The sequence below is a fragment of the Capricornis sumatraensis genome, chromosome 10, assembly GCF_032405125.1.
Source record: "Capricornis sumatraensis isolate serow.1 chromosome 10, serow.2, whole genome shotgun sequence".
NCBI classification, from domain to species: domain Eukaryota; kingdom Metazoa; phylum Chordata; class Mammalia; order Artiodactyla; family Bovidae; genus Capricornis; species Capricornis sumatraensis.
In genome coordinates this window covers 68,961,726-68,987,186 of record NC_091078.1, presented here as the reverse complement: position 1 = coordinate 68,987,186, position 25,461 = coordinate 68,961,726, and the positions used below count along the sequence as shown (strand labels likewise).

Here is a 25,461-nt window from a genome sequence, read left to right as displayed (position 1 = left end):
GGGAAGATCCCTGGAGAAGGAAATGGCAACCCACCCCAAGATTCTTGCCTGGGAAATCCCATGGGCAGAGGAGCCTGGTGGGCTACAGTCCATGGAGTCACAAAAGAGTCCGACACAACTAAGTGATTCAACAAGAACAATAAGGATAGAGTATGCCTAAGACCTCCAAAGCTGAGGCAGGGGTTAGGTACCTGTGAGTCACTGGGGGAGTGTCCTCTGAGCAAAACGTATAAGAGAGAGCAGGCTAGGGAGGGGGATGGAGGGCAGGGAGCAGGGACATGGTCTCAGGTAAAGTCTAGCCTATATCACATTCTAGAGGGTAATGTCTGGAGCATAAGTGCATCTCAGAGCTACTCCCGCCTCAGGCAAGGAGGCTGACAAGGAGGCTGACCTTTTTTAAAATCTCTTCATCGGTCATTCATTGATCTGCCCCTCAAGTGGAGCTGGTAATGGCAGGGTATATGGAGCAAAACCTTCCAGTCAACTTCCCGGAGAAGGGGGCAGCTGGAGTTCGTAAGCAACTGATTCCCACAGCATCTGGGGCCAGAAAAAAGAATCCGTGTGAGGTACCAGCAGCATCCTCTACAGAAGAGAAGTGATTGTGCTCGAGCAAGATGCTTGGGTACTGTGTCCAGCTGACCTGGATCATAACCACCAGTGTCACTAGACTATCTTTTTATTGGGTAGGAATATGGCAGATATTTTTTCCTTTTTTTCTGCTTTCCTTTGTTGTCAAATGATCTACAGTGAATCAAATTATTATCATAATTATTACTATCTTTTTCATAGGAGTATACTTGCTTTACAATGTTCTGTTAGTCTCTGCTGTACAATGAAGTGAATCAGCCATATGTATGTATATATCCTCTCGCTCTTGGATCCCCCTCCCATCCGTCCCCCATCCCACCTCTCTAGTTTATCACAGAGCATCAACCTGAGCTCTCTGTGCTACACATAAGATTCCTACTAGCTGTCTATTTTATACACACTAGAGTATCTTTGATTTTGAAATGGGATGCACTGTCCTTAAGAGCAACTGAGTGTTTTCCCAGTGGTCTTGAATATGACCTGACTTTGCAGGACTGTATAAGGGATAGAAGTCGCCTTGGTCCAAGGAGTTCCTGTCTGATGGTTCAGGACCGTGGGCATTCTCCTGGCCTCTGTGGTGGAAGACATCAGACCCTGGCAGGACACTCCGATGCCATTAAGGAACTGATGGTCGATTAAAGTGAGGTGCAGGCTTGAGCAGTTATATGGTTAATTTGCCATGTGTCCAAATGATTGGACTACAAATTAGAAAAACACTAAAGCAAACTCAAAGTTATTTCACAGGGATTTTCACAAGTGCTCATCTGCAACTAAGTCTGATTTCTCAATTGCCTCATTGAGCCAGATTACAATCAAATGTGCTGAGTGTGAACAGCATCCAGTGAGAGGAGGGATGCCTTTCTTACCCAAATATTGTCTGATAGGAGCTTTACTTAACTCATCAGGAAGAGGGAAAGCAATGCATGTGGATCTCAAACACAAATTTGATATCTTTAGCAAGTTACTAAGCCTTCACCAATCAATAAAATGAGGGTGTTACTGTCAAAACTAAAAGAGATCACATGTGAAAACTTCCTGCAAATCTGAAGTGACTGTAGCAATACGAAGTTTGTTTTGTTTGTTTGTTTTCTGTTTTAAACTAGTATCCATACCAAAAGCTTATAATATAGACAGCTGCACAATTACCAGTAAACCCTATTTCAGTGACTATCAAATTTTGCTGCTTGTGAGTCACCATGGGAGCTCTTTAATAGCCCAGTACCATACAATCATCCCTCACATGAATCCCAGCCTTGTCTAATTCAAGGAAACTATGAGCCATGCTGTGTAGGACCACCCACGTGGACGGGTCATAGTGGAGAGTTCTGACAAAACATGGTCCACTGGAGAAGGGAATGGCAAACCACTTCAGTATTCTTGCCTTGAGAACCCCATGAACAGTATGAAAAGGCAAAAAGATAGGACACTGAAAGGTGAACTCCCCAGGTCAGTAGGTGCCTAATATGCTACTGGAGAAGAGTGGAGAAATAACTCCAGAAAGAATGAAGGGATGGAGCCAAAGTGAAAACAGCACCCAGTTGTGGACATGACTGGTGATGGAAGTACAGTCCAATGCTGTAAAAAGCCATATTGCATTGGAACCTGGAATGTTAGGTCCATAAATCAAGGTAAATTGGAAGTGGTCAAACAGGAGACAGCAAGAGTAAACATCTACATTTTAAGAATCAGTGAACTAAAATAGACTGGAATGGGTGAATTTAATTCAGATGACCACTATATCTACTACTGTGGACAATAATCCTTTCAAAGAATGGAGTAGCCATTATAGTTATACAACAAAAGAGTCTGAAATGCAGTACTTGGATACAGTCTCAAAAACAACACAATGATCCCTATTCGTTTCCAAGGCAAACCATTCAGTATCACAGTAATCCAAGTCTATGCCCCAACCACTAATGCCAAAGAAGCTAAAACTGAACAGTTCTATGAAGACCTACAAGACCTTCTAGAACTACCACCAAAGAAGGATGTCCCTTTCATCATAGGGGACTGGAATGCAAAAGTAGAAAGTCAAGAGATACCTGGAGTAACAGGCAAGTTTGGGCTTGGAGTACAAAATGAAGCAGAGCAAAGGCTAACAGAGATTTGCCAAGAGAATGCACTGGTCATAGCAAACACCCTCTACCAAAACACAAGAGACAACTCTCTAAATGGACATCACCAGATGGTCAATACCGAAATCAATTGATTACATTCTCTGCAGCCAAAGATGGAGAAGCTCTATACATTCCGAAAAAAACAAGACGAGGAGCTAACTGTGGCTTGGATCATGAGCTTCTTATTGCCAAATTCAGACTTAAATTGAAGAAAGTAGGGAAAACCACTAGATCATTCAGGTATGACCTAAATCAAATCTCTTGTGGAAATGAGAAATAGATTCAAGGAATTAGAGCTGGTAGAATGCCTGAAGAACTATGGACAGAGGTTTGTGACATTGTACAGGAGGTGGTGATCAAGACCATCCCCAAGAAAAAGGAAAGCAAAGAGGCAAAATGGTTGTCTGAGAAGAAGAGAAAAGAAGAGAAGCTAAAGGCAAAGAAGAAAAGGAAAGACATACACATTTGAATGCAGTGTTCCAAAGAATAGCAAGGAGAGCTAGGAAAGCCTTCCTCAGTGATCAATGCAAAGAAATAGAGGAAAATAATAGAATGGGAAAGACTAGAGATCTCGTCAAGAACATTAGAGATACCCAGCGAAAATTATGGTATTGTGCTCATGGAAAGATGGGCACAGTAAAGGACAAGTGGTCTGGACCTAACAGAAGCAGAAGATATTAAGAAGAGGTGGCAAGAATACATAGAAGAATTGTACAAAAAACATCTTCATGACACAGATAAACCTGATCATTCACCTAGAGCCAGACATCCTAGAATGTGAAGTCAAGTGGGCCTCACGAACAAAGCTAACGGAGGTGATGGAATTCCAGTTGAGCTATTTCAAATGCTAAATGATGATATTGTAAAAGTGCTGCACTCAATATACCAACAAATTTGGAAAACTCAGCAGTGGCCACAGGACTGGAAAAGGTCAGTTTTCATTCCAATCCCAAAGAAAGGCAATGCCAAAGAATGTTCAAACTACTGCACAATTGCACTCATCTCAAACGCTAGCAAAGTAATGCTTAAGATTCTCCAAAGGAGACTTCAACAGTATGTGAACCGAGAACTTCCAGATGTTCAAGCTGGATTTAGAAAGAACAGAGGAACCAGAGATCAAATTGCCAACATCCACTGGATCACAGATAAAGCAAGAGAGTTCCAGAACAACATCTATTTCTGCTTTATTGACTATGCCAAAGCCTTTGACTTTGTGGATCACAGCAAATTGTGTAAAATTCCTCAAGAGATGGAAATACCAGACCACCTGACATGCCTCCTGAGAAATCTGTATGCAGGTTAAGAAGTAACAGTCATGTTTGGGAACACATGTAAGAATTAAAGATTTTAAAATTAAAAAAATAAAAAACTAATAAAATAAATAAATAAATAAAAGGAAAAAAAAGGAAAAAAAAAAAGAATCAGACATGGAACAACAGCCTGGTTCCAAATTGGGAAAGCAGTACGTCAAGGCTGTTTATTGTCACCCAGCTTATTTAGCTTAGATACAGAGTACATCATGTGAAATGCTGGGCTGGATGAAGCACAAACTGGAATCAAGATTGCTAGAAGAAATATCAATAACTTCAAATACACAGATGACACTATCCCCTTATGGAAGAAGGTGAAGAACTAAAGAGTCTCTTGATGAAAGTGAAAGAGGAGAGTGAGAAAGCTGGCTTAAAATTCAACATTCAAAAAACGAAGATCATGGCATCCAGTCCCATCACTTCATGGCACATCGGTGGGGAAACAATGCAAACAGTGACAGAATTTATTTTCTTGGGCTCCAAAATTACTGCAGATAGTGACTGCAGCCATAAAATTAAAAGACACTTGCTCCTTGGAAGAAAAGCTATGACCATCCTAGACAGCATATTAAAAAGCAGAGTGATAACTTTGCCAATGAAGTTCTGTCTAGTAAAGTCTATGGGTTTTCCAGTAGTCATATATGAATGTGAGAGCTGGACTATGAAGAAAGCTGAGCACCAAAGAATTGGTGCTTTTGATCTGTGGTGTTGGAGAAGACTCTTGAGTCAAGGAGATCCAAGCAGTCAACCCTAAAGGAAATCAGTCCTGCATATTCATTGGAAGGACTAATGCTGAAGCTTCAATTCTTTGGCCACATGATGCGAAGAAGTGACTCAATGGAGAAGTCCCTGTTGCTGAGAAAGACTGAAGGCAGGAGGAGAAGGGACAACAGAGGATGAGATGGTTGGATGACATCACTGACTCGAAGGACATGTTTGAGCAAACTCCAGGAGTTGGTGAAGGACAGGGAAGCCTGGTGTGCTGCAGTCCATGGGGTCTGAAAGAGTCAGACACAACTGCATGACTGAACTGAACTGACCTGATACCATCCTCCCTACCAACTAGTCCTTGGTAGAGACTCCAGGACTCTTTATTCCTTAGTCACTTGGGAATGATTCCAATGGGTAGAAGTTCTATTGCTCTAATTGATCAGATCAGAAAGTAATTAGGTTTTTCTATGGTATTGATTCTCAGATTCTCCCATGCATCAGAACTGTTTGGAAGACTCATTAAAACACACAAAGCTGAGCCCTACCTCTAGAATTTCTGACACAGTAGTTCTCGAGTGGGGCCTGAGGGTTTGCACTTCAAACAAGTTGCCAGGTGATGCTGCTTCTGGTTCAACCCTATACTTGGAAAATCAGGAATTGGCAAGCTCAAAACTCAAGTTCTTTGGTGTTTTGTTTTGCTTGGAGAGTCAGTTGTTAACCATCTACCATCACACCAGTTCACATGGTGAAAGAGTACGGCCAGCACTCTACACCTGCTAGTTATGGAGGGCTGGCTGTACTCACTGTAGCCTGCTATTTAAATGAGGGACTTAAGCATCCATGGATTTTGGTACCTGGAACCAGTCTCTCCATGGAAATTGGATTTTGAGGGACAAGTGTACAGATAGCCTGAATTGTTTATTGGATAATCCTGCTTCATTTGACTGAGGTCCAACTCCACAGAGGACAGAGTATCCTGTACACAGGCCATGAAGTTCAAGAAGTCATTGATCTCCAGGTGAAGCATCATGAGAAGGGCATTTCCTGTCTTGAACTGAATTCCTGAGTTCTCTCCTACAATATACATTAATTCAGCATATATCAATTGAACGTCTACTTTGTGCAAGGACTGCGCTAGGTCCAAGATCCCTGATTCATAGTCTTTGCCTTCCAGGAACTGATGACCTAATAATTACTACTAGTGGGTGCTACCATTTTGTAACCACTGGAATTCCAGAATTCTCACAGTTTAATGACTCTCTTCTGTCAATTAAACAACTATTTTGATCTCATAACAAAGTTACTCAATCAAATATAACATTGTACCACCACACACTACTTTCACAAATTTGTATGAGTGTTCAAGACATTATGCCAAATAAAATGAAATATCTCTAACTTGGACTAATGTAGGAAGTTCAAAGTGCTTACAGCTACAGATATTTAAAAGTGCTTGCTGTCTTATTATCTTCATACAGATAGAGCTGCTCAAGGAAGGTTAACAAGGGTTTAGCAGTTGAAGCTTTTAAAACATATAAGAATGATTTTCAATCAACGTGTTAGTTGTTGTATAGAAAATGATGCTCTAAAATGGCTTTAAAATATTTTTCTTTGAATAAGAAAATGTCTACCCTTGTTTACTGAATAAGAGCTTGGCTTTCAAACCTTCATAAAAAGGAAAAAGGGCTTTTAAAATTTTATACTGGAGTATAGGTGATTAACAATATTGTGTTAGTTTCAAGTATACAGCAAAGTGGTTCAGTTATACATGAATCTATTCTTTTTCAAATTCTTTTCGTTTTTAGGTTATTATATAACATTGAAGAGAGTTCTGTAGTATACTGTAAGTCCTTGTATATTGTCCATTGTTAATATAGCAGTGTGTACATGTCAATCCCCCACACTAAAAAAAAGAAAAAAAGGCTAATCCTACTTGTTGGCAGTGATACTGTTGAAAGATCTTGAAATGGTTTCTGTGCTTAAAAAGTATTCATCAGTTATCATAGTGCCTGAAATGTCAACAGTAGAGATGAATTTGTCTTGCACACCCACATGGTTGAGATATAACTACTCAGCAATAGAAAGGAATCACTGTTAATATATTCAGCAACCTGGGTGGCTCTTAAGAGCGTTATGCCAACTGAAAAAAAAGAAATCTCTGAAAAAAATCATAATGTATGATTTTATGGATACAAAATGTATGATTTTTTTTATATTCTCAAAATGACAAAATTGTAGAGTTGGAATACAGATTGGTGGATTCTAGGCATAGGGAATACAGAAGGGGGTTGAATGCACCTCTAAAATAGTAGCATGAGAGAGATCTTTGTAGTGATGGAAGAGTTCTGTATCTTTATTTCAGTGGTAGTTACAAGTCAAAGTACTTGACAAAATAAGACAGAACTCTACACACCTTATCCATGACTAGGTTCCATTCAATGTTGTACTGGGGTCACAAATATTGTACATTAATGCATACATATGGAATCTAGAAAAATGGTACTGAGGAACCTATTTGCTGGGCAAGAATAGAGTCATAGACATAGAGAACATTGTGGACACAGTGGGGGAAGGAGTGGGACAGACTGAGAGAGTAGCAGTGAAACATACACATTACCCCATGTAAAATACATAGCTACTGGGAAGTTGCTGTATAGCACAGGGATCTCAGCTCAGTGCTCTGTGATGACCTAGAGAGATGGGATGGGATTGGGGGGAGGTTCAAAAAGGAGTGGACGTACGTATACTTATGGCTGATTCACGCTGTATGGCAGACACCAGCACGACATGGTAAAGCAATTATCCTCCAATTACTTTTAAAAAATGATGTAACCATTGGGGAAACTGAATGAAGGATACACTGGACCTTCCTGCATTATCTTTGCAACTTCTTGTGAATCTGTAATTATTTCAAAATAAAAAGAATTTTTTGTTTTCAAACAGAACTGTATTTCTTTTCAGCTTAAAATTCTCTAAAATGTCCAGGTAGCTCCTTTGAATCTGCCTGTAACGTGGGAGACCCAGGTTTGATCCCTTGGTCGGGAAGATCCCCTGGAGAAGTGTATGGCAACCCACTCCAGTATTGTTGCCTGGAGAACCCCATGGACAGAGGAGCCTGGTCCATGGGTCACAGGGAGTTGGGCACAACTGAGCAACTAACGCACACACAAAAGGTGGAAATAGTGGAAATAGCAGAGGAGAGGAATAGGTAGAAAGAATTTACTCTGGAAAAATATTGAAGCATTTTTTGTACAGTATAGGTACTTTATTTAATCTTAAACCTGTGACTGTAAATATTATTAGTTTGGTTTGATAATAACTTTCTCCAAAGAGCAGAAGCCCATAAACAAGAGCAACCATGATAGGAGGAGCCTGGGGGGAGCAGGGCATTCAGCAAATTAGACCAAAACCAGCAGGGGTGACTATTAAGAGTCTTAGAAGGAGCACATCATGGTAATCCTACAACAGAAAATTCTGATTTCAGAGATTGTTGAGTGTCTCCTTTTGAATGTCATCCCCAATCAGAGAGACTGATTTTGCATCAGCCATTCTGAAATGATGGACCTAGAAAGAAGACTATCTCCACTATAGCCAGTCTTCTAGCTACCTACCCAGCAAGGCAGGTGAAGTTTGGGGTTTTAATATCTGATACCAGCATTATCTCCTCAGGGGTGGCCATACTTGAATGAATGCATTTACTCGAGCTTTATTTTCTATGGGCTGATGAGGTAATAGTTAAAGACAATAGAAAAAGGTTAAAATAATATGAAATTCTGAACTTCTGAAAGGGTCAACCTTAATAGTCCCTGTCAACTGGCAGTGATCCCAGTGGCGTTTCTGCAGATTTATAGACCAGGCACACGTAATTATCCTTTCCTTTAATAACAGAGTAAAACATCACACCCATCTATTTCCCAGGTGGGACTGCTACTGCACACTCCGTTAAACAGTTATCATTCTCACCAACTCCCTTGAGAAATGATCCTAGGGCACAACTTCAGTTTTCAAGGGTTCTGTTGGCCACTTAAAATACCCTTGACATGTGACCAAGAGTCATTTAATTAAGTGAAAGCAAACAGTGGAGAATTGCATAGAAGTTTTCTCTCAGCCGGATGCTTCTCCTAGGTAATGTAATATTAATATGTTAAAGATCATTGATAAATAATAAAAAGTCGCATTGTCCACAGGGACAAGGTCCTGTAGTGTGACTTATTCCAACACTGGGAGTGCAGTGCCCCCTAGCAGTTCCTGTAAGAAACGTTGCCCTCAAAGTGCATTAGATTTAGCAAATGAGGAGCTCCCAGAATTGGCACTACTCTCAGGCTCAAGTGGGTAATTTGACAATTGGTTTTATCTTTTCTGAACCATTAGGAACCCACTGAAGTTTCACCTTGAATGTGCACTAATTTTTTCCAGTGCCAACAAAGGTTGGATTCTAACAATGCCCTGATGGGACCTTATCAATAACTTAAAAATCTGATTCTCTGTGAATATTAAATTAAACAGCCTCCTTTTGCTTTGCCTTCAAGCCTCTCCTGAGCTGAAGGTTGGGAATTAGAATAAATATAGGGGACAGACACAGAAGGTGTCATCTCACAAGCTTGAGGGCATCTCAGGTGTGAAAGATGGCCACAAAATGGCGGAGTATTAAGAATTCTGTTGATGGGTCAAGTATTCAAAAACAGACGAAGGTCTAACAATTTTGCCTGCAAAAACACTGCAGCTTATAGTGGCAACTGATAGATTTGTAGATTTAGATAACACTAGAAGTACATTTAAGCAAATTGAACAAACAAGGGGAACAGATATAAATTTATATTTCCTTTTTTTTGTTAGTGAAAGACATTCAAAGGCAGTCTTATCTCTTGGATATCCCAAAGATAATAGGCACATACATAGTACAGCACAAATGCTTTTGAAAGTGGAATGTGAATTTTCTGCCTTCTGTGTGGCCGATATCATGCTATTTCAAAGCCCGTAAAAGCAATATATAGTTTTTTGACAAATACACCCATGTGTGGTGCACGGTTTGATTTATGTAAACTCATTTCAAATGCAGTTGCAGAATTCCTCCTATACAGATGAAAAATGTCTGCCTAAAGTGATAAAAATATATGTGTGTAGAAAGATATAGTTTTAAGAAGGAATTTTTATATGTTAACAGATTTGTAACTCTATTTCACACAATACCCTTAAAAAAATGCTTCTAGAGACTTTTTTTTTTTTTTCCACATTACTGTGTCAGTTCAGGTGTTTCCATAAGATGAGAGTGAGTCTATTCTGATATAAGAACCTTTGTGTGTTGAAAATTAGCATGTGTGGGAGTGGTGAATGGAGAAATGAGATCAATATAACAGATGCTTGCTTTGCCCGTGCATTTCACTGGTTCCAGCAACCAAGAAAAAAGCCCACTAACTCAGGTCAACACAAGGCTAGTCAAGGCAGATAGCATACTGACTGTGTCTCATTTAGCCCATATTCTTCCTCTTGACTCAGTTTTGGCCATGTTTCAACATGTCTATGTTTAAGAGTGTGGCTCTCCTGAGCTTTTCTGCACTTTGTACTTGTTTCATAGTTTACCATTCTCAGCTCTTCGCTTTCCTTCCTTCCTTGTTTCACCAAGCTGTCTTCATATATATACACACACACCTGTTTTGTTTTGTCTGTTTGTTTTTTGGGTTTTGTAGTATTTATCTATTAGGAATTTAAGCTGTCTTTTTAATCATGCTGACATATTTAGTAGAATGATTATTGTTTTTGTTAGTATTCCTGTTGCATAAATATTGACTAGGTCTGTCCTGACCTTATATTTCTCAGAACCCTATAATTTTCATTTTATAATTTTGCAGATCATACAGGGAATGCATTTATCTCATTATAAGCACAAGCATTTGTACTTGCAATCTCTTTATTAGTTGCATTTATCATTATGGAATTACTCTTTGAATTATAGACTTCCCTCATGAATCCAAGGCACAAGGATTGAAGTATCAGTTGCCTACTAGATTCATTTATATAATTTAACCTTCACTGAGTAATGCCAGCCTCATGTGTACATTACAACACCCCATTAAAAAGTAACCTTCCCATCTTTCTTTCTTTCTGTACACTGAAAATATTTTCATAACAGAAGCACTTAATGAAGGTTTAACTTGCTTCTGCTGAAACCTTTTATTTTTCAATCACTAACATATGGTTTGTGTACATTTAAAAACATTGATCCCCATCCTCGCCACCCGCACACATACATACTCATTCCCTGTACTCTTCTAAGTAATATGTGGCTAGTGTTTGTATTTAAGGTTCACATTCAACATGGTATGAAATTATAAATTCCAGCAAGTCAAGCTACAGTGAGTCAGGGATTTTTAATATGATAACAGCTCACAACAGACCCTAAAACATTAGTGCAATTAATGCAGAAGGAAATGGGAAATTTTCAGAAAGGTTTCTTTTATATTTCTTTAAGGATATAGAGGAATATCTTTTGTTTTAAGAAGGAAATTATTTAATGTTATTTCCATGTAACTACATATTTGATGTCAACATGAATGATTTTTTTAGAATATCGGTTGCTAGCATGGAATAGAGTTTTCTAAGAGCAAGTCACAATTTATCCTGCAAGAACCAGGCATTGCATTAGGCAGTGATAGTGGAAAGCTGATCTAAGTCATTATTTATAAGGAGGAGCTCACAGAGGGTGATGCTGTAGACATTTCAGCACATCCTCTTAAGGAGACCTGCTCAGAGTGCTATCAGAGAGAACAAAGGCAGTAACTGTCAAGGAAGGGGTGCTTTCACCTACACAATCAGAAAAGTGCCTTATGGGCTTCTGTTTCGTCTTTCCCTTTTGCTTCTGTAAAACTTAAAAAATTTTCTTCATCTGAACATAGAGTAGTTTTCATAAAGAATCCCTCACTATGTTTAGTTTTGGAATAGCAGAAGATCTTCATGCTGGAGTTTACCAAATTCATCAAGCTGTACACTTTCAATGGGTACATTTTACTGTATACAAACTATAGCTCAACTTTTCATAAATCCTTCAAAACTTCCAGTGTTACTCCTGTACTTCAGAAAAAAAAAAAAAAGCAACTTCCTCCCTTTGATGTAATAAGTGCATTACAGAAAGAAAAACTTTAAAGAATGATCTAGTGGATTTTTTCTTCTATAATAATTATTTCATTTTCTATATTCTCTTCCAGCTGTAGGTCCAGATTTTTCAAGAACCCTCTTAAAAAGGGTAACTCTTGTCAAAGTGGGAGGTGAAGTTGTCATTGAATGTAAGCCAAAGGCTTCTCCGAAACCGGTCTACACCTGGAAGAAAGGAAGGGACGTATTAAAAGAAAATGAAAGGTATTATCTTGAAATATTTTAAGTATGTGGTTAACCCATTATAATTTATAGGTCTGTTGTTAATAGTCCTAGAGGAAAGAATTTATGATCTGCTCTTCATGAACTAAATGTTAACCAAAGAGCTGAAGCTTTGGGAAAGAGTTGTAAATTAGCAGGTCTTCATATCAAGATTCTAGAAACCCTTTCTTGCACAAGTAGACCACATGATCCACATGTTGAAGGCTGTTGGAGTTGCCCAAAGATGTGCAACTGGAAATACCTTTTTTAATTTTAGCTTAAAATTTATTTGTAAGATTGCCCATCTTTTTCCATTCTATTAATACCTCCTTTTTCCCCCCATAAACAAGTAATTCCAGTTCTTCTTTGCTATGGCAACCCCTCAAATATTTGGCAGTGTCTAGTATGTCTCTTGTTAATCTCTCCCTTTTTTTGAAACTATCTTTAATTCCAGAACTCATTTTCAAATAACATGGCTTTTATTATTTTAATCATGTCTTTTTAAGAACTCTGTTTCAAACTTATTTTTGAAAAGTTTTTTTTTTTCTTTCTGATAGTGAAACTCTTCAAATGTGTTTTTCCTATTATACATGAATTATGTTTATAATGCATGTTCTTTTATGCAGTGTAATTATATGGGTTGTTTGGGGGTTTAGGTCATATTGTGACAAATGGCAGGTATCTCTTAAAACCTTTTCTTGGCTGTTACTTCTATAAAATATCTCCCACGCCTTTCTGTAATCTACTTAGATCTGTTGGAAAATGGTAATTGTGCATGAGTCCATCATTCATAAGATAACATTTACCAGCTGTATACATAATGATTTTAATTGATGCTAAAGGTCAAGTACTCAAAGATGTCATGGGGAAGCCTGTAAAAATGTGTGCGTATCAACTTTAACACCTGTACACCTTTGGATTTACATATGCAAAGTAGATCATCACACTGATGATGTTGTCCTTATTAATGATTTTTGCAAGCTCAATATGGTTTATAGAGGGGGTATTCATACATAGTAAATGCATAATATGTGCCTCTTTCTGATTTCTGTTGTATCAAGAAAGTGGTATAGTTTACTGATTACTGACCTGACATTCAAATCTGGAGCCAAAGTTGGAACTTGAGTGCACAGTTTCTTATTTTATGTACCACACACATTGTTAGATTAAGGCTACATTTTAAAAGTTTTAATATAACATTGATATAAAGAAAAATATTTTTAAATAATATGAAAAAAAGATATATGAATGAGTGAGGTTTGAATAACATGGAAGATCAATCCAGGAGAGGCTAATAAAATTTGCTGCTGTCACAAGCACCCTACAGTGTCTTAAAAGGAAATTTCTTATCCACACTGCATGCCCACCAGAGGTCTGCTGGGGGCTTTGCTGCTCTCTAAAGCCTAGGCTGGTAGAATAGCACTCTCTGGAACATTTAAATTGCAGACAGAAAAAAAGAAAGTGAAGTCGCTCAGTTGTGTCCAACTCTTTGCAACCCCGTGGACTGTAGCCTGCCAGGCTCCTCTGTCCATGGGTTTCTCCAGGCAAGAATACTGGAGTGGGTTGCCATTTCCTTCTCCAGGGGATCTTCCCAACCCAGGGATTGAACCCAGGTCTCCTACATTACAGGCAGATGCTTTATCCTCTGAGCCAACAGAGAAGACAGAAAAGAGGGTGGTAAACATGTGAAGTGAAGCACTTCTTTTTTGCTCATGTTTTGGTGGCCAAAAGAAGTCACTTGGCTCTTCCCAAATTCAGCCCAACAGGGAAATTCAGTCTATCTGTGTGCCTAGAAGAAAAAGGACAGCCTAACTTTTTGAACAGTATTAATGATTGCTCAACATGACTATAATTTAATCATTGCTATAGGTTGTTTAAATTAACTTTGGGAAAATGATATACCAAGAATTACTTTTAATAAGGGAATTTGACTTCTTCTATCATTTGACTTACCACAAAGCTTATCTCTCTCCAACTTTTTAAATTTTTTCTTCTGACTTGATTGATAGGGTTCAGATATAGACTCAACATTGCTATGGCACTGAAGGCATCTTTAAAGCAAGGAAACTCCCCATCATTACTCAGGTCCTGGTTTTTAACACCTCCACCTCTGCCATCACCAGGCACGACCCAAACTGTCCGTGTTAGCACTTTTTATCCCCATAGGTGCTGTGTCCTCACTGTCCTCTTTCTCAGTTCTACCTCTCTCACAGTGTATTAAACAGATAGATTGATTTTCATCATGAAAATGAATTTGAAAGTTGACCAGGTGTAATTCATTTTTTATTTTTTCAATAAATTTATATTAAAAAAAATTAATGTTAGAACAGTATGGGCCACACATCCATGGACCAAGTTTACTCCATGCGCTGCTGAAGTACAAGAAAGATAAACTCAACCGAATTTCCCGTAATTTCTGAAAAGGGTAAAAAATAAGAAAGATATTACTGATATTTCCTTGTTGACAGAGAAGAAATTCTGCCATTTTCCTCTGTCTTTTTGATAAAAGAGAAACATAAGTAAGTGGATAAATAAAGAAAAGCAATCATATATAGGATTCATAAGTGAAAAGTTTAGAATTCCTATTTTAGAAAAGGACTGACATTGCTAGAACAACACAAAAGGAAAAATTTGTTGACTATGTACAGTGTTGAGTAATAGCTTCCAATATACCAACTTGTAATTCTCTTTTGAGATGTGGAATCCTAAGAATCAAAAGGCAAGCCATTAACATTTGAATGATTTTTAAAAAATTTTATTGAAGTATAGGTGGTTTACAATATAACATAACATGCTTAGTCACTCAGTCATATCCAACTCTTTGTGACCCCATGGACTGTTGCCCGCCAAGCTCCTCTGTCTATGGGATTGCCCAGGCAAGAATGTTGAAGTAAGTAGCCTTTCCCTTGTCTTACAGTGTTGCGTTTATTTCTTCTGTATAGCAAAGTGATTTAGTTATACATACTCTTTTTCATATTCTCTTCCGTTATGGCTTATCACAGGATATTATGGTTTATCACAGACTATAATTCCCTGTGCTATGCAGTAGGACCTTGTGTTTTATACATCCTATATATAATAGTTTATCTCTGCTAATCCCAAACCCCCATTCCTTCCCTTGCTTGCCCACTCTCCCTCTTAGCAAATATAGGTGTGTTCTCTGTGAGTGTGTTTTTATTTCACAGATAGTTGATGTATCAGACTTTAGATTCTATGTATAGGTGCTACCATGTTGTATTTGTCTTTCTCTTTCTGACTTACTTCACTTAGTATGATAATCTCTAGGTTCATCCATGCTGCTGCAAATGGCATTGTTTCATTCTTTTTGATGGTTGAGTAATATTCCATCGTGTGTATGTGTGTACCACATCTTTTTTTTAAAAAAAAAAGTATTTTATTTATTTATTTGGCTGAGCTGGGTCTTAGTTGTGGCAGGTGAGATCTTCAGTCTTCTTGTGGTGTGCACATGCTTTTTAGTTGCGGCATGCTAACTCTTAGTTGCAGCATATGTGATCTAGTTAGCTGGCCAGGGATTGAATCTGGGCTCCCTGCACTGGGAATGTAAAGTCTTCGCCACTGGACCACCAGGGAAGTTCCTATAGCATGTCTTCTTTTTCCATTCTTCTGTCAATGAACACAGGTTGTTTCCCTTTCCTGGCCGCTGGAAGTAGCGCTACTAGTGAGCATAGGGGTGCATGTATCTTTCTGAATTACAGTTTTGTCTGGGTATATGCCCAAGGGTTGAACTGCTAGAACATACAATAAGTCTATTTTTAGTTTTTTTTTTTTTTTTTTTTGAGGACCCTCCATACCATTTTCTGTAGTGGCTGCCCCAATTTACATTCCCACCAACAGTGTAGGAGGGCTGCCTTTTCTCCACACCCTCTCCAACATTTGTTATTTGTAGACTTTTGAATGATGGCCTTTAACATTTGAATCAGAGATGATTAATCTAAATTATGGAATATTGCTATAAACCAAGTTTCAGTGGAACAAAATGTATGATCAAGCACCACTTTTTATTAACATTCTCCCTAGAGCTTATGGTTTGACTTAGCCAAACATAACTTAAGTGATTTTTACTTTTAAATTTAGCTAATCAGCTGCCTGCAAATGAGTTTACAATAAAAGCATAAGAAGCAACATTTTTTAAAATGTTTACATTTTGGTCTTATTCAAATTGTGGTGTTATAGTTACCTCAACGGGTATGGATGCAGAAATACTAGTTCAATGTTAGCATGTGAACAATTTTAAAAATACTTTTGTATGTGCTTACTTTGGTTTTTAAAGGCTTTAGAGATTTAAATCATATTTACACTGGCCTCATGTATATTAAACCAATCATCTAAATGAAAGATTTAATCTTTAATTTTTATAACTTCATTATTGTGGAGGCAGTGTATCCATAAGCATAAATATTTTTTTTGTTTTCTTGTATATTTATCCAGCTATCAGAGTAAAGGCAATATCAGGCATTTGATATCAAACCAACACAGAGATGGTTTGTCACAAAGACCCAAGTACTTTAGTTTTCAGGAGAGGCCTCTACTCACCACCAAAGCGTGGAATTATTTGGATTCATTGAGCAATTAAGCCATGTAACTGAAAAAGGTTGATGATTTTGTTTACTGTTTCTGGACAGAAGGCATTTGAGGCAGATAAGATTGATCTATTACAAACAAAAACATCAGAATTTAGAAATGACAGAATCATTAATAAAAACCTAGGCTCCTAGAATCAAAAGGAGACATGAAACCAACTCACATGGGCTCTTTTGGTTGCAAGTGACAGAAACCCAACTCAGAACTGGCTTCAGTACAAAGCGAGTTCATTGGCTCCACACTTGAGAAGACCAGGGCCAGGCTGTGACTCGAGGTGTGCCTGGGTTCAGGCGCTCACACAGTGACAGCGGTACTGGCTGGCTGGCTTCCTCTCTCGCTGGTGTCTTCCTCTACTTTGGCTCCATTTTCGGATGGGCTCTCCTCTCCTGTTGGTAGGATGGCTCCTGGTAGCACCATGCTTTCCCTCTTTTCTAACTTCTCACAGCTGCAGAATAGATGCTTATGGCATGGGATAAACCTGCCCTGGTCAGTGATCTTCCCTGAACCAGTGACATTCAAGGGGATGTGATGCACTGATCAGAAGGACATGATCATATGCCATCCTAAGAGGCACTTGGGGAAGCTCCACCTAAGACCTTGAGGACTGAGAATGGGACAGGGGTTTCCCCAAAGAAACATAGGGTCCTACAAACAGAAGAAGAGTAAATGGACAGGCAACAGCAGTGTCCAATTCCTAGTCTAGTCTTGGAGCTCAGCTTCCATTCACAGACAGGGAACCCCACAATGGGTGGACCCTAACCATCCCTGGTTATGTCTAACATGAAGGTGAAGGTGAAGTCGCTCAGTCATGTCCGACTCTTTTCGACCCATGGACTATAGCCCACCAAGCTCCTCTGTCCATGGGGTTCTCCAGGCAAGAATACTGGAGTGAGTTGCTATTTCCTTCTCCAGGGGATCTTCCTGACCCAGGGATCGAACCCAGGTCTCCCACATTGCAGGCAGACGCTTTAACCTCTGCACCACCAGGGAAGCCCCATGTCTAAAAAAAAAAAAAAAAAAATTATTATTTCTTCATAACCAATATCCTTGTAATTTCCACTCATTGTTTCTTGCTTTGCTTTCTGAAGTTATATTAAGAAAAAATCTAATTCTCTTCCATCATGCCTCTTCCCTTTATATACTGACACGCTATTCTCAAGCCATCTTTCAGTTATTTTCCAAGTCCAAATCTTGATGTTCTTCGTATCATGTTATTTGACATCCTCTTACTGTCCTAAACATTTCTTTCAATGTCTTTCTGAAAACCAGAATTAAATCTGCCATTCAGAATTAAAACAGTATTAATAAGGGAATAAGTATCTTGAACTCTGTAGCAAAGATTGATGATTATTATTACACTGTGTCCCTAAAGAGGAAAAAACATCTTCAGTTAGCTTAGATTAGTAAGGCAAACAAGTATACATCATAGAAAAACCACTCCCTCCCAATGATTATTTTAAACAATTAACTTAGTGCTTAAAGGGGTAAATCTAGTAGTCTGGAAAATTCACTTAGAGAAAATATTTTATTTCTCATTGAAGCTGAAGAAATTAGTGAAATGTTACTTTAGTTAACCATGTGTAAATAAAGCCTTCTTATTCTTACTCATGTTTAAAAATGTCTCTCTTTCCTTTTAAATGTTAGGCTAATACATTATGTCAAGCTAATGGATAATAATTAAGTATAGATATGCCACTGAATGTTTCCAGAAAGAATCTGAAACTTACAGCCTGCATCTCACAGGCATGGTTTCTGAACAGCAGAAGGACTATTCTGCCAAACTAGCCGACATAGATTTTGATCAATGAACAAAACATTCATTCAGTGCTTACCGTATGTTGAGCACTTGCCGGGCACTGAGGAGAGAGAGAAGGAGGAGACATAAACCCAGCCCTCAAGATGCTCTTAGATTAGTGCACCGGCCCAGTAGCAAAATAACAATATGTTTTTCAATCTTAGATGATATATTTAGAAGGATCATTGGATTTGTAGGCCAACAATAGATCGTGGAGGACTTGAATTCGATGTCTGTAGTGTTTAGACTTGAACTACCAGAGAAAATTGAAGGATTTTATGCGAGAGAGTGCACCGTCATATACGTGCTGCAGAAGGGTTGCTCTGCTTGCAACATGGAGAAAGAATCAGAGTAGAACAAGATTAGGAACGCAGGGAGACCAGTTTCAGGCAGTATGCTAAAATGAAAACCAAAAGGGCTTCAGTGTCAGTCTCCTGATGGTATAGGAGGGAAGACAGATGGATTTATTTTTAAATTAAATGACTTATTAAGCAGAGATATTTTTAAAAGAAGGAAGGGAAAAAGAAAGTGACTCCTATGATTCTAAGTTTGGAAAACTCAACAGTGGCCACAGGGCTGGAAAAGGTCAGTTTTCATTCCAATCCCAAAGAAAGGCAATGCAAAAGAATGCTCAAACTACCCCACAATTGCACTCATCTCACAAGCTAATAAAGTAATGCTCAAAATTCTCCAAGCCAGGCTTCAGCAATACGTGAACCGTAAACTTCCAGATGGTCAAGCTGGTTTTAGAAAAGGCAGAGGAACCAGAGATCAAATTGCCAACATCCACTGGATCATCGAAAAAGCAAGAGAGTTCCAGAAAAATATCTATTTCTGCTTTATTGACTATGCCAAAGCCTTTGACTGTGTGGATCACAATAAACTCTGGAAAATTCTGAAAGAGATGGGAATACCAGACCACCTGATCTGCCTCTTGAGAAACCTATATGTAGGTCAGGAAGCAACAGTTAGAACTGGACATGGAACAACAGACTGGTTCCAAGTAGGAAAAGGAGTACGTCAAGGCTGTATATTGTCACCCTGCTTATTTGACTTATATGCAGAGTTCATCATGAGAAATGCTGGGCTGGAAGAAGCACAAGCTGGAATCAAGATTGCTGGGAGAAATATCAATAACCTCAGATATGCAATTGACACCACCCTTATGGCAGAAAGTGAAGGGGAACTAAAAAGCCTCTTGATGAAAGTGAAAGAGGAGAGTGAAAAAGTTGGCTTAAAGCTCAACGTTCAGAAAACGAAGATCATGGCATCTGGTCCCATCATTTCATGGGAAATAGATGGGGAAACAGTGGAAACAGTGGCAGACTTTATTTTGGGGGGCTCCAAAATCACTGCAGATGGTGATTGTAGCCATGAAATTAAAAGATGCTTACTCCTTGGAAGAAAAGTTATGACCAACATAGATAGCATATTTAAAAGCAGAGACATTACTTTGTCGACAAATGTCCATCTAGTCAAGGCTATGGTTTTTCCAGTAGTCATGTATGGATGTGAGAGTTGGACTGTGAAGAAAGCTGAGTGCCGAAGAATTGATGCTTTTGAACTGTGGTGTTGGAGAAGACTCTTGAGAGTCCCTTGGACTGCAAGGAGATCCAACCAGTCCATTCTGAAGGAGATCAGCCCTGGAATTTCTTTGGAGGGAATGATGCTGAAGCTGAAACTCCAGTACTTTGGCCACTTCATGCGAAGAGTTGACTCATTGGAAAAGACTCTGATGCTGGGAGGGATTGGGGGCAGGAGGAGAAGGGGACGACAGAGGATGAGATGGCTGGATGGCATCACGGACTCGATGGACATGAGTCTGAGTGAACTCCGGGAGTTGGTGATGGACAGGGAGGCCTGGTGTGCTGCGATTCATGGGGTCACAAAGACTCGGACATGACTGAGAGACTGAACTGAACTGAACTGAACTGAAGATTCTAACTTGAGCAGCTGATAGATGGCAGAGCTATTGACCACAGTACTGGGAAGAGAAAACTAAGTTTGAGAGGGGAAGATAAAGAAATGAGTATTAACATGTGAAATCTGAGGTGCCTTCAAGTGGTGATGTCACATTCTGATTGAAATTCCCATTCAATGTCACTTTCTCAGCAAAGATTTTTCCCTCAAACCTATTTCAAATTGTAAACTCCACCACCATCCTCTTCTCATGCTTTATAATTCTCATAGTTCTTACTACCTTCTAACATGCTGCATGTTTGCCTTTTTTCCATTCTCTGTCTTCCTCCCTCTCCATTTAATCGTAATGTAAATTCTGTGAAGACAGAGACTGGTAAGTGTGTGTGTGTGTGTGTGTGTCTTAAACAATAAAAATGTAGTATCTTATAGCCCTGGAGGTCATAAGTCAGAAATGATTCCCCTTGCATTAAAATAACACATTTCTTTCAAAGTATTTCTAAAAGCCAAAATTAAATCTGCCATTTAGAATCAAAATAGTGTTGATAAAGAAATAAATACTCTTATTATATCCTTAAGTAATGCATTCCTTCTGGAGGTTCTAGGGGTGAATCAGTGTCTGGCTTTCTAGAAATCACCTGCATTCCTTGGCTCATAGCCCCCTCCTCCATCACTGAAGCTAGCAAAGCAAGTCCAGTCCAGTAGAGTCCTCACATCAGATCACTTCACCCTCCTCTTCTACTTTGAGGTTACTTCATGGTAACCAGGGGCCCTTTGTGTTTTGTCCTTTTCTGTAATGCTAGCACCTAGGATGGTGCCTGGTACAGATTAAGTGTTCAGTGAATGAATGTCCAACAGGAAATGTGGGTCTGAGTTCAGGAGAGTAAAGACAGAGACCCAGATGTCACCAGTCGATGAGAAGCTGTGGAGTGGATAAGCACACCTGGAGAGTTGTGTAGAATGAGAATACCTGTGAATCAAAGAAAGCAACCTTAAGGAATGGCCACATGCAAAAAGTGGGTGGAAGCAGAGCCCACTGGGAGGGGGATTAAGAGATGTGGGAGAACCTAGAAAACAGAAACCAAGGGAGCAGAAAGGTTCAAGAAGGAGTAAGTGCTTGCTGCTTCCAAGAGATGACAAAATAATGGCTCAAAGAAGACCACTGCTTTGAGGAACCTTAACATCACCTCAGGCGAGCACTTTGAGGCCACTGTGGACATGTTTCAAAGACACAGTGAAATGGTATAATTGTCCATATTCTTAGGCATTTCTTCCCAGACTGAAATACATTTTTAGGCCCACAGTATAATCAGATCAAGTCTAACATTCTGTGAGACTGTTCATACCAAGTGAAGTGAAGTCGCTCAGTCGTGTCCGACTCTTTGCGACCCCATGGGCTGTAGCCTACCAGGCCCCTCTGTCCATGGGATTTTCCAGGCAATAGTCCTGGAGTGGATTGTCATTTCCTTCTCCAGGTTCATACCAAAGAGGAATAAAACTCTTGTGTCTTGACTAAAGACCCCACAGTCTTCTGCCACAGGGGAATAAGATAATGGCCCTACTAATTTGCCTCTGTTCCCAGAAGTCTTTGGAAGAGTTGAAATTCATGTAATATGTGGAAGAAACTAAGCACAGGGCAGCAAAAAAAAAAAAAAAAAATGTTGTATATATGGTATGAAACCCTGGTCTAAAGATACTGGCAATCTGGGAGGCAGAGCACATGCGATGGCAGGTATTTGCCCAGAAGGTTGATCGAATCCTTGCGTAGAAAAGAAAGTTTATTGCTTCAGGCATTCTGTTTCTCTTCTGGAGGCAGAGTGTCTATATATGTGCTCTTAATGAGAAACTCGCCCTCAGGATATCTCTTACAGTTGCTGCAGAGCCATATAGCTCTGTTATTAGGAATTCTGCCCTGGGGAACAATTATGTTATTGCAAGAATTAGAGGCAGTTCATCTCCATAATAATGGAAATCCTGCCTTGGAGGCAAAACAACATCAAAGCAACGCGAGCATCATTGCTCTAGATAGAATCTGTTGCCCCGCTTATTGGTAATACTATTTCATTTTAATTTTGCATGTGTAGTCATGGAAATAGACTGAGCTTATCTTACTCTCCAATTCAGACCTGGAACTTTTCTCCCTTTCCTTCCGTTGGTCTCTCCTAGAGCCATGCATAAAATAGTTACGACTTTGAGCTCCCCTGAAGAGTCGTTGCAGAAGAGTTTAGAGACATTTGTTTTTTAAATGTGTGTTAATGGCACACAGACCCTGTCCTGTGGAGACTCCGTAAATTTAGCTCTCAGTCACCGGTCTTTTCTGCCTCAGTATAGTTATATCTTGTTGTGTTATGATCAGGAATTAAGGTGATGCCCAAATTCAGGCAGGAGCTACCTACCACCTGGTCTATTCATGTGCTCATGGTTATTGGTTATGCCTAAGGATATGCTGGCAAGAGAACTGAATTTTTATATGGAAGTATTTAAAATTAGGTTCCCAATCTAGACAACACCTGATGATAAAATCCTTCCAGGTTTCTTCAGCATTCATTGTCAGTCAGTCCCCTGCCCCTGTCCTACTCTCTGCTCTTACTGTCTTGTGTATGGACTTTGCAGCTGTTCAGCTAACCTCTTAATGGGTTTGTTTGGAACCAGCCTGTATTCAAATCTTTCACAAGATGAAACTTCCCGTATCACAACCCCCATTAATTAAATTCAATAAACATTTGTCACACACTTTGTTTGTACAGATTCATTTGAGCTTACGAACAACCTATATATGTATAAAACAACATATGTATATATACTTCCCAGGTGGCGCTAGTGGTAAAGAATCTGCCTGTAATGCAGGAGACCCTGGTTCAGTCTCAGAGTCTGGAAGATCCCCTGAAGGAGGAAATGAAAACCCACTCCACTGTTCTTGCCTGTAGAATCCCATGGAGAGAGGAGCCTAGTGGGCTACAGTCCATGGGGGTCACAAAGAGTAGGACACATCTGAGCATCTGAGCCACATGAACAACCTAATTTAAATCTGAGTTCTACAGGTGCCATTTAAAAAGGGAGAGAATTTCTACAGTGGTTTAAAGGAAAGAGACTATTCATCTTTTAAAGGTATGATTTTTTAACAGTATATAAAATATCATTCTGTAGTCTCAACACACATATGCATATCCATATTTTGATAGACATGCAAAGAATAAGCCTGGGAGAATCTCCACTAAAGTGTTAACAGTGATTTCCCTACAAGTTGGGACTGTGGATTTCTTTCTCCTTCCTGTTTTCCTTCCTTCCTCCCCTCCCTCCCTTCTTCCTTCCCTATTTCCTTCCCTCCTTCCCTCCCTCCCTTCCTTATAAATTTTGTGTTTGTGAGTTTGATTATTTTATTAATTTTTATTTCCCATAATAGTCTGAAATGCCCAGAGTAAAGATGCCATGTGTGTTTGAGCACATGAGTGCCCCCGACTCCTGGTAGACCCCAAATTCGGTATGCAGATTGCTGCTGAGCTGACTGCATCAGGACCAACAGAACTACATTTAAAAATCCCACTCTATGCCCAAAGATTCTTTCTAAGGAATTCTGAGATGAGACCCAGAAGTCTGAATTTGTTCTGAACTCTCACACATGATTTTAATGCAAAGCCAGGTGTGACACTGTATTAGTGGTTTCCCATTAGCCTCAGAGCAGACAGTCCATCACATAATCAGCAAGACCCTATACTGGTCAGGCTCCCACCGTCCTGTCCCCACTGTTCTTTCTTACTCTTTCCTCAACCTGACTTCCTGAGCTGTGTGGACCTCCTGTCAGTTCTTCAAATGCCCTTATTCTTCCTGCTACAAACTTTTCAACACGATATTCTTTCTCCCCCAAACTCTCTTACCCAGGGCTTGACAACCTACAGCCCCTCAGCCACATCCAGCCAGCCCTCCATATGTGTTTGCACAACCTGCAAGCTTGAGAATGGTTTTACATTTTCAAATGGTAAGACAAAAATAAAAAAGGAAATACATTTTACAACATATCAAAATTAGATGAAATTCAAATTTCAGCATCTACAAATAAAGTTTTATTGGACACAGCCCCATACTATTCTTGAACAAATTGTCTAGGCTGCTTTTGTGCCCCAGTGGGACAGGGTTGAGTAGATGCAACAGAAACCACCTGGCCTGCAAAGCCTTGAATATTTACAATCTGACTCTTTACAGGAAAAAAAAAAAAAAATCTATCCCTCCATCCATCTCACAGCATGTTTTTGGTTCCTCTGTCCATGGCATTCTCCAGGCAAGAATACTGGAGTGGGTTGCCATTCCCTTCTCCAGGGGATCTTCCAGACCCAGGCATTGAACCCTGCATTGCAGGTGGACTCTTTACCATCTAAGTCACCAGGGAAAATGGCCACTTCTACGGAGTCCATGAAATGCAAATTGAAGAGGAAATAAATTAGGTTGGAAGTCTGAATGCTGTCTCTTCTGTTTCAGTGGCTCTCAAATTTCACTCAAGGAAACTTCTTTTCAGGCCCCCAAAGCCTTGCCCTCCCTGGAGAAATCAGCCAGGGGAGCTTTCAAGGTGAAGACACAAAAGGTGAGGGGCAATGAGAGTGGAGAGTGTATATCTGATCCTCTTCCCCAAATTTCTAGAAAACAAGTAAGAGAATGAAGCAATGGGAGCTCTTCATCCCAGGTTGAGGATCTGTGGTTTTATACTGACTGTGGTTTTGCAGAGAGCTTTTTATTTCAATTTGGTGATTATAAAAATGATTTTTACAATGATAAATGGCCTTGTGCAATTGAAAGAGGAGAGAGAAGATAGAAATCCCAAGACTCACTTCCTAAGTTTTATAAAATTCAGCTATTATGACAGTGTATACACACATGAAACAACTTGGAAACCAGCAGTGAAGTTCAAATTAACATAATATCTTCCAAACAGAGCTAGGTGACAGTGCTTAGGGAATACACAGAGAAGAGACTCTTGAGTCAGGCAGGGTCTGCCAGAATTGGCTTCCAACAGGAAGTGAGTTTAAGCAGTTGTGAAAGAAAGCGGTCCACACAGGGCTGCAGAGGGGGAAGCAGGAGG

At 39.5% G+C, this 25,461-nt stretch overlaps 1 protein-coding gene across 1 annotated transcript in view; it reads left to right on the top strand.

The window, feature by feature from the left end:
• Window positions 1–25,461, top strand: part of CNTN4 (contactin 4) — a 425,127-nt gene that overhangs the window by 252,572 nt on the left and 147,094 nt on the right. Inside the window, exon 10 of the mRNA XM_068982346.1 lies at window positions 11,929–12,079. Coding sequence (XP_068838447.1) covers window positions 11,929–12,079 — 151 coding nt within the window. The remainder of the gene's footprint in view (window positions 1–11,928; window positions 12,080–25,461) is intronic.